Below are 10601 nucleotides of genomic sequence, written 5' to 3' on the forward strand. Positions count from 1 at the left end.
GCCGAGTCGGAGAGACACACCATCTAACTAAAGGTCGAAGTTTTTTCCCAACTCCTTATTCCATTGCTTTTGGTGCCTAGGGTGTCGCCCTCACAGTGCTTAAACTTGTGCAATGGTGGCTCTCTTTTTGCAGCATAAAGAGTTGACGTCTTGGGAATCCAAAATAGAAACCACTTACTAGACTCGCACAGTGAAGAGACCTGACCAACATGAGCAAAACTATTGAAAAGTCCAGATGCAAATTAGCAAGGTTGGGACTTGATTTCAAGCCTCTATTTTAGTACAATTCATAAGTCAATCCCTTAAACCTTACTATCTACAAAAGGCCGAAATCTCGTACTCTGGGTCCAAGGCTTTGCTGGGTTATATAATAAGAAAAGTATACCTTCAACTTGGTTCATACCCCGAATCCATTGACCAAAGGAACGTTCATAAATCGAAGCATCCAGCCTGCTGCTAAAAGAGTTTTCTTAGTCTGGTTGTCCATGTACTTTCATCAGTACACACACAATTATAAGTACAACTGCCCTCACATTAGAAGTGACCTGATCTGAGTTCGCTCTCCACCAGTCCAAGTCATCCATTGAACCAATCCCAAAGAGAGTTGCATAAAAGAGACAGTGGATCAACTTTTTCTGTCCTGCTATAAATGGAATCTAAGAAATAAAAACTAGTTGAGCTTTGGAGTCGTCATTTAATGCAGATTTCAAATCTTAAATTGACCTCACATTTAAAGTTATTTGATCGCTTGTTCACCGCAAACTCGTTACCCAATGAATATTTTAATGTGAACTAAAAGTCTAGAAAATCATCGAGCAATATGAAATTTGTTTTGTGTTCCTGCTCTGCAGGTTAGAGGAGAATATTTTACTTCATCAAAGTAAGTTTCATGGTTTGTAAAATCAGGAGCATGACATAATGCGACAGTGGATTTAGGAGTTTCTGGAAGGCCGACTCATTGTTTTTTTTTTCACGAAAACGATGGAAACAATCTCTTAAATCAATGGAAGGTAACTGCCCCTAGCCGTGGCTGTTGAGCAACAGTGACTAGTGAGGATCCGATGAAACCAAGTGTAAGCTGTTTAAACCAAATTTAATGTAAACATATGTGATCTACGTGGTAGGTCTGATACGAAACAGCTTCTTACATGGTATTTTTGTAATGTAAAAAATATACTATGCCATGAAATTTTGACATTTCTGCAATTGTTCAATCTCGGAATGTTGTAAGATTATGCAGAGCACTAGATTTTAACAGTTTAAATGTTGATTTTCATAAAATAAAACCGCGTTGATCACATCTGTATTAAATTTGGCTGAAGCAACTTGGAGTTTTGAAATCTAGAGGATAATACATAGTCTTTTACATATATAAGGATTTATCCAGTGCCATACCAGTCGGTGTCTTGTTGTTCTTCAACTTGAACACCCTAAACGAAAATCAGGACTTTTGAATCTCCCCCTCTCTCTCTATGACAAATTTTTAAGCGGTGAGCCATAATACTCGTTTGATTAAGAGACCTCTGAAAGATAGAAGAGATCATTTCAGCAAATTGTGAATGTTGTATCATCTAGCTTATAAGCACTTGTTTGCATCAAGAACCTAAGTATCGGTGAAACGTCCACATGGAGGTAAGAAGGAAGCTTACAGTTATCCACATTAGCAATCCTGGACTTCTAAATGTTTGTTGAGAACATCTTCGGTTGGACGCCACCATCTCAAAATTTTTCTCATTTAGTTGGTGGGAAAGAGTTTAACTTCCCTGGAAGCTCAACATCTTTCTTAGCAATTCCCCCCCAAGACATCCAAACTCTAGCGCCGATGCCCATCGTTGGGATGGGATTTCTCCCCTTTGTTTCAGTTTTATGAACACAATCATACACATGGAAGGATAATTACAATCAAACTAGTGCACCTCCAAGGGGCGTAACATAACTGTTTAGACTGGCGGGCCAAGGAAAGTCTGGTTGTCAGTTTGATTCTCATAGACGCTATTTTTCCGAACTACAAACAGTAGATGCACAATACTTTAATTGTGCTGCTCCCCGCTAAAGTCTCGAAGCAACCCCCCACCCTAGGGGTGGCGGTTCAACATCTTCAAGGTATCTTCATACCTCCAATCAAGTTAGTGCAACTCTATCAACCATGGTATTTGTCAGTTCTAGTGAGGCACCTTATCACCACAGACAGACACATAAGACTGTGGTGAGTACCAGTGACTGGCATCAACAAATGAAAAGAGTTGCAGGATAGTCGTTAAATAGGGCCTTCCTCCCCTTGCATTTCGAAGTTTCGGTAAAGGACCACGGGCACAAAGCAGATCATGTTTAGGTTCTAAATGGGCGTTCGTGCACCATGAACCGGAACCGAGAAATTTTAGGTTCAAGACGAGCAGCTGCTCAGTCGTAACCTTATATGTGGCTCTATCACCGAGTTGAACTAAGGGGCATTTGAGTGCAGAAACAAATTCTCACCAAAAAAGAAATTTATCAAAAGACGGAACAAATTTTCTCCAGCAGTTAAAAATTAAAAAACCTCCGAAGCGGACATTTTCAGTCAACTAGCTATTACTTTACGAAGATAAACAGGAAAAGGACGCTCGAAGCAGGGGAAAATTTTACGATTCTTATCAACAGAAATTTGAAGCTAACCTATTATCGTAATATTAACTTTTCCTGATACAAACGTGTGCAGTTTCTTCCCCCAAAACACCAGAAAACTAGATAAAGAACAGCAAATATGGATCGGTCCATGCTTTTCAACCACAAAGTAACAAACTTGGAAATAGATTGGAGGAATTACATGACAAGCACAGATTGAGAAATGAGCAACAGTTTTCCTCTTAAACGAGCAAGTAGAAACTAAACTAAATCATAATAGAAAACGACAAAGATTCTCTCTGTATTACAGTTCTCGGCTACAAAAACCTGTGCCAAGCGTAATCTACTGCCTGTATAAATTCTCCATGGTTTCCTTCAAACGAGCAACATCAGCACCAATGACCTCATTGACCTTCTTACCGTTTTGAAAGAAATGGAGAGTTGGCTGCAAAAATTTCATGTTGAAAAACATCAGCACAAATGTGTTTTCCACTTTTATTATACTACATTAAAGCTAAGAAACCATGATAACAGAAGAGTTGGTATCCCTAATTCTAGTTAAAAGATTTCTCATAGCAATGCTGGTGCATTGGTGTCAGATATTTTGAAATTGAACAAAGTGAATAAAAGGATAATTAATGTGCCATTCACTCCATTAGGATACTGATGCACCGAGTTTCAATAACTTTCAGGCCATGTTTGAAGATCTGAGGTGATCGTAGGTCAACAGTCTTCCAATGTAACTGGATTTGAAAACCAGGAATATGAAATCCACTGTTTGTTTAAACAGTGGATATCCCGACATAGATCTCAGATCAACCTCGGATCTTAAATCAGAGGCTACCAAGCACGGCTTTAAGGGCCAAGCACCTTTTCAAGCCTGTACTCTACTCATCTCTCCTTCAGGTCTGGAATAGTTTGTGGAAGCATTATCCATTTTCACAATGTACCCTTCTTTGAGTTAGTGCACTCCTTCCCATACCAACGCCTCTCTCTCTCTCTCTTTTTCATATACACACGCATACAGACCCACACATGCAAACAAACAGCTAGTTCTGAAGACGCTTCACACATCAAAGGAATCAGCATTATTGCATGTCCAGCAATCACTTCAATTTTTAAAAAAGTGGAGATTTTTGGGTACAAAAGGAGTAGGAAAAAGGAAAGTACGAAAGAAAAGGATGTCAAAAACAGAGAGAGAGGCAATCGTGCCAGCCAGTGGAGAGAAAGTTTACATGAAGAGAAGTCCTAACAACCTTCCTACAAAGCCTTTCATTTTTAATAGGATGGTATCCCTATAAAGAGAGCAATAATTCATGTGAATGACTTGTCGCAGAAAGATACAAACATAATATCAATATGCAATACAAAATTATCATCAAGAGGCCAATAATCCAGACATGTTCATCGAAGCTAGCAACACAGTAACAAACTGCATTAAAAATAAACTTCATAGGCACATACCACAGAGAAGATCCTTAACTCACTCAATTTTTTTGCAAGTCCCTCCTGCAATAGAACCAAAAGTGATTAACTTAAAGCTGTTGACAACCATGTCCATTGAAACAACTGAGAAATATCCATTCATCTTCAACCCAGAACAACATTTAGAGGAGAAAGCATGTTTATTCACTCTTCTTCTTATGATTGTCATGCAATTAGTGGGAAACTATGATGTTTCAATATTCACGACTTCAATGCCAAGAAGAAATTAGAGAAAGGATCAAGAGAGATAAACTTGTGTCTGACAAAGGGTAGCTACATCAGCAACTAGTTCACTACATTCTATAAACCTCAAATCTGAAAATAATAAAGCATATCAGATCACTGCAATATGTAGTTATATATGCCATGGACGTGGGTGGAGGCTATGCGGATGCAAAAGCAACAAATGCAAGTATGCAACATAAAATTTGAAGAAAACTTAGATGCATGGATGTTGACATATGTACAGTAAATACAATATGGACATTGATCATGAGTCACCATCCAACTTGATTGACGGTATAGAAGGAACCAAGTGCAAAGACGAATGACACTTATACTTTGAACAAGAACAAGTAATTTCATAAGTAGCAGCTTAAGAACCACTAATCAAATTGATCAGATGGTCCATAATCAGCCAACATAATCTTCATATTTGTTCAATTCAAACATTCAAACTACCATGTATATATGTGTGTGTGTATATAGGTGGGTAAAAACAACTTCTTTTGCAAAGGTCTATTTTACACAAATACGGTTTAATGTTACCTTCATGGTCTGTTTGAAACGACAACATCATGGAACATTTTGGAAAAGAAAGTACCTACCGATTTTCCTCAAATAGATTATTTCTGGGAGAAAACTTGAAATATATATATATATATATATATATATATATATATATATATATATAATTTTTTGGTAGATGAAAAAGAAAATTGAGAATAATAATAACAATTAAACAAGTTAAACTGATTCTCTCACAAAATCATGATGCACTAATGTTGGTTCACGTATTCAATCTACCAACAATATTAAATTGGTGTATCAAAATTCAAGCAAAACTCGGAGCCTAACTTATTAAGAGAAATTTTAAGTCACAGAGGGAACTAATAGATCACCTAGGTCAAATTTAAGCTCGAATAAGATTGCCATCATTACTAAGGAAATTGTCACCATAGAAGAATGCAAGTGGAAAAGAATAGTACAATGAGTAACATCTTTAGACAGAAAGACTACTCCATTACTGTGTTAACAGGTAGATGCTAAGCCTCCATGACTGATGAATTTTGATTTATGCTTTCTCAGCACCAAGTAGATGTCCCAGACTTTCTTCATTGGAGTTGTGAAGAGAAAAAATTGCTAAAAGCCGTGACAATCACCATATAACAGACTTCATTTATGTTTTATAGATGACGATTAAAGCAAGAGGAGGTGGATAAGACTATAGAAGCAGCAAAGGTCACAACTTATATGCACTTCCAATAATTGTATACACTACTCAAGATGAAGACAGAATACCATGTTGCTACGGATTTGGACAACTATCTAGAACTGCTTATTAGCAGGACCTACTTTTTAGCTCAAATGGAAAAACTAAGTGAGCAAGCTATGCTATCTCTGTCACAAGCTAGTCCAACAGTTGGCTCAAACTTCAAATTTGTAGAAAGGTTTAATGTTTATCAGTCTAATGAAGTCTATGGCACATGAATCACTTAGCTCCCCAACTGACATTGCAGGCCAAGCCACATTGGTTCTCTGCTGGGTACAAAAATGAGGAAAGCAAGACGAATATGATTGATGTATAATTCGCTTTAAAGTAGTGGGCTTTAAACAATGGTGAAAATCTGCATCGATCGAGATGTTCCAAAATCGAGATATGAAAATAATTCAATCCCGAAGACACAAAGCAAATCATAAAATAATCAAACAGCACTTTATAACTGTGACCACGGATTCCCTTCTATTTGATCAAAAACTACTTGCAGGCACTAATCAATTTGAAGCCACAAGATGGAGGATGATGACCTTACCTGATCTACGTCAATTTTGTAAGTGGTCACGTGCGGATACTTCTTACTCTGCTCTTCGATGATTGGAGCTATGAATTTGCCTGAAAATGAAACAAAGTTGAATGTCATATAAGAGTGGCTTCCGCCAACATCTATGGTGAGAGAGAGCTAGTGGAACCATACAGAGGGTCAAAAATGTATAGAGCCAAAAGAAGATAGAGACAGACAGAGATAGAAGGGGGAAGCTGTCCACTTACAAGGCCCACACCAGACGGCAGTAAAGTAGAAAATCGCAGCCGATCCATTATCTAAGACGAATCAAACAACTCACGAAAAAACAGCATAAGTGATTATAGACCAATGCCCTTGTCCCACGCGCTCTTGTAGAACGCCAAAGGAGACAAACTTATAGGATGGTACCTTGAACCTTCTTGAGGGACTGGTTGAATTCATCTTCCGAGCTAATTAACTGAATATTTGAAGGACCTGAAAATCGACACTTCTTGGTTATACAGTAAGATTCCATGCGTTGCAGATTGGCTCTCTAATGTAAAGGCGAAATTACCAAACGCAAATGGCAGCAGAAGGCCAAACACCGCGACCTCGGACCATAGTCACAGGGAAGACAAGGAATGAGAAAGAGCAGAAAAAAAAGAAGAAATAAGGGGCTTACTTGAACCACTAGAATAGGTCCGAGAGCCCAGCGTGGAGAGGGCGAAGGGGACGGAGCGCGGCGGGGAAGAAGCGAAGATGGATGTCGGCTCAACAGCACCGGGGACGCTGGGCTTGGCTGCGGAGGCGAGTGAGCGGAGGAGAGGTTGGTCGTCGGCAAGGGCGGAGCCTGACCGGACGAATCTGCGGAGAGAGAGGCATCGGAGTTGAAGGCCGCGGGACACACACCTCTTCATCATTTTCTCCGGCGGTCGGGACGACAACTCGAGCCCGATAAATTTTTTCGCACCGTTTTCCTCCTCCCTCCGGTTTCCCTCGCAAATGGCGGGCTGCGAGCTCGAGGGCCATCGCCTTCCTGACGTCGTCGCTTACGATAACTCGGCTCAGAGCTCGATGCAAACGGGTCGGACCCTCACGTGAACATTATACCGATCCGATTTGACACGAAGGTCGAGATCGAACCTGATTAAATACAAATGTTGGATCTGATATTATGCTAATCGGATCTGAAATTGATTTAAAAAGAAGGTTTAATCTGAATCCGGATCAAAATTAGATCTGAATCCGAATGTCAAGAGAAGACATTCCTAGGTTCGGTTGGAGATCCAAATAATCGATCTGATCTCATATGGGACTAAAAATTTGATAACATCAATATATGCTGAGATCAAGCTCCAAATTATTAGATCACCACCCTTGGCAAGGAGACTTGGCTGTTTGACATGAAGAATATTATGTGGATATTCTATGAATTCACAAATATTGAGGCAGGTAGATTCATGACCAACTTGAATCAGGCATAGTATCGCTGATCAGGCTAGCGAGCCAATGAGAGTCCAGTCAACAGTTCGATTCTCGTGAATGCTATTCTTCTGAATTATAAACGATAACATGCACAATATCGAGTTAAAGGGTGTGTCATATGTCCACTAAGATCCCGAGAAGGGGAGTGGTTTTCGCCTCTCACCAAGAGAAAGGAGGAACAACATCTATAAGTTTCAAAATTTCTATCTGAGCTAAATTAAATTTTCAAACTGCCCAACAGTGAAATTTTTATCAGATCTATAGATCCAAAAAAACTGATATTGCCTGATCACAAATGCCACCTGCCATCCCCATGCCAAGAACATGTCACAATTATATTGATTCTTGGGCCTCCAGAAAGTATGGGTTGCCTTGACTGAATCTTTCCATCCATGTGACTCCATGCTGTATCCAACAGCCAACAAAATCCAAAGATTGAAAATATCAAAAAAAAATAATCCAAAGACAAAATATATCCAATCCCCATTGTCTCATGGGTGGTTTTGATATAGAGATGCACCTGCTCTAGTCTAATCAGATTCACTATCAGATTAGAAAAAAAAAAAAAAACAAAAATATCCATCCACTCAGCTAATCAAGTATATTCTATAAGTATAAAGAATATGAATTAATCATTGGATTGGTATTTGAATTAGTCTAATCAACAGTGGATGTAGATCTCCTTACCCTTTTATTAGCTTTTTTTTAAAAATATACGCATAATTTGTCTCTCCAAAGGCAAAGCCAGATGTGAGTATGTGCGGGCAACTGCCCGCACAATCTCACAAAATATATATATTTACATATTAGTTTGCCCGAAGTATTTTGCTCATTCATACACTAGTGCCCCTCAATTATTTAGTGATTCTTATTTGGTGCCTCTTAACGGGTCTAATTTGTTTTGTTTTTAAAAAAAAATTCTAACTCCGCCCCTGCTTTCTCATCTCGACAAGTTGGGGTTAGATGAATATCTACTAGATTATATCAATTGGATCAATTGAGGCAAGGGCGAAGTCAAGATTTTTTTTTTTTTTTTTGAGGTCTAATGGTCTAGAACCAAATGCCTCATAGGCCAATTAAGATTTTTCAAAATTTTATCGGGTGCCAAAATAAAAATTTTGGGAATATTAGCAGTAAAATTTTATTTTGTCATAGCACCACTGTGGTTCGGAAAATATCAACTTTGTTAAACAGTGCTGAGAATATATTATTTTCCATTGGGGATGCTAGAGAGAGAGAGAGAGAGAGAGAGAGAGAGAGAGAGAGAGAGAGAGAGAGAAAACTGTTGTTGATCATAATTCATAAGTGAGGGGAAAATTTCTCTAATAAGGTTGGAGCTGCTGTCTCTACTTTTTAGTACATGCCAATGTGCCTATAATTGGGTATGGGCAGAAATGAGTTGATGATAAGAGAGATTCATATAGATGCAAGATTGAAATAAATCTTACTACTTTTAAGATGAATGAGGAGCACTAATTGAGACAACTGGAGAAAAATAATTGACAAAGAATTGTTGGTAGTCTAAATTTTTAGTTTCCTCAAAAGTTAAAATGATACCTCTCCACCAAGAACAATCATAAATCTCTGAATTTATGACTCATATAAAAAATAATGTGTATGTGTATGTCTATAAACTGACAGGTAGTAAACACTTAGATACTAGACAGATACAAAACAACATTATTGACAATTGGGATAAAAACAAAGACAAAAAACTGATAAACATTTTTGTCATTTAATATTAGTTCACTTTTTTTTTTGTTTTTATTTCAACCACCGATCTAAAAAAATCAAGGGTTGAGATTGTCACTTATCTGTCTATTATATATATATATTTTATATATATATATACCAACCCATGTTTGGGTTATGACAGTAAGGCCTAACCAAGTAGGTAGACCATTAGATGCATTAATGGACAAGTTTTGTAGCTGGATATTTAGGCAAACTTCCAAATGAAATGGTATAGCATTGGCTTTATTAATCAGTAATGTTCATTCATTAATTTAATAAAGAGAATCTACTCAAGATCCATACAACAAGGACCATCAAGTGTCAATATTTTGCACATCAAGTGACTTCTTGAAGGGAAAAGATCTTTATCTGAAGCTACGGATTGTACATGCTTGATAAAATAGAAGACCCATATTGGAAAAGAAATCCGGATATGTTGGATCCAGAACTGAAAAGAGTTCCCAGGTCTTTGTTATTGCCCATGCATAACTAGATCTGGTTCGTGATCTGGATAGGGGACTTCGTGATAGATCCAAATCCAAATGCCTTTTCTATGCACTCGTCTTTGTCGTTTGGCATTTAAACTGACATGGATCTGGATTTGGGTCAGAAAAAGCAGTGGGACGTGGTCAGGCAGATCGGGCGTCCGTCCAATTTGTAAAATACTGACAGCTGTACGTTCTAGGTGTTCCCAGGTAGTTTGTACGTGAGTGGTCATGTATACGGTTCTTAGTATATATATATATATATATATGAAAATTGACTGGTGCACCCAACTATTTAAAAAAGACTGTGGCATGATCGATGATTAAAATAGAAAAAAAATATGATGGATATTTTCATTAGCTATGTCACCAAGATGGGGTGTTGGTGCGGGTGTGCGGGTGCCGGTGTGGTACATCTCAAAAAATTTAAGTGTGGCGGTGTGGTTAGAATATTTGTTATAAAAACCCAAAAAATGAACTGAAATAAACGTGGTGCGGTTTGAGAGCGAATCTGGGTTGCACCTGCACCCACGTCGCGTTTTCTTTTCTGCCACACCCTGGTGACTGTATTGATTAGTGCATATTTTTTATATTTGTTTTCAACCATTTTTATTCAAATGAATATCTATAGTTAAAATGACAAATAAGCAGATCAAGAAGCATATTATCATTGGATACAATTCAAGTTAAGTTTTAAGCTGAAGGATGAACCACTGCGATTGTTAAAATCGACGCAACCTAAAACTCTATAAGCACAGAAAATCGGACGTCGTCCGACTCTGTTCCGAACAGTGGATCGTAATCCTCT

General features: G+C 38.1%; 1 protein-coding gene across 1 annotated transcript; it reads right to left on the reverse strand.

Moving 5' to 3' along the window:
• Nucleotides 1-2741: 2741 nt before the first annotated feature.
• LOC116251302 (thioredoxin O, mitochondrial) lies at nucleotides 2742-7116 on the reverse strand. Its single transcript, XM_031625479.2, has 6 exons — nucleotides 6772-7116; nucleotides 6519-6584; nucleotides 6356-6406; nucleotides 6120-6199; nucleotides 4066-4110; nucleotides 2742-3046 (listed from the first exon to the last, which is right to left on the reverse strand). The coding sequence occupies exons 1-6, from the start codon at nucleotides 7007-7009 to the stop codon at nucleotides 2945-2947; spliced, it is 582 nt and encodes a 193-aa protein (XP_031481339.1). The 5' UTR covers nucleotides 7010-7116; the 3' UTR covers nucleotides 2742-2944.
• Nucleotides 7117-10601: the final 3485 nt, after the last annotated feature.

Source organism: Nymphaea colorata, chromosome 1, assembly GCF_008831285.2.
Source record: "Nymphaea colorata isolate Beijing-Zhang1983 chromosome 1, ASM883128v2, whole genome shotgun sequence".
In the NCBI taxonomy this organism is placed as follows: domain Eukaryota; kingdom Viridiplantae; phylum Streptophyta; class Magnoliopsida; order Nymphaeales; family Nymphaeaceae; genus Nymphaea; species Nymphaea colorata.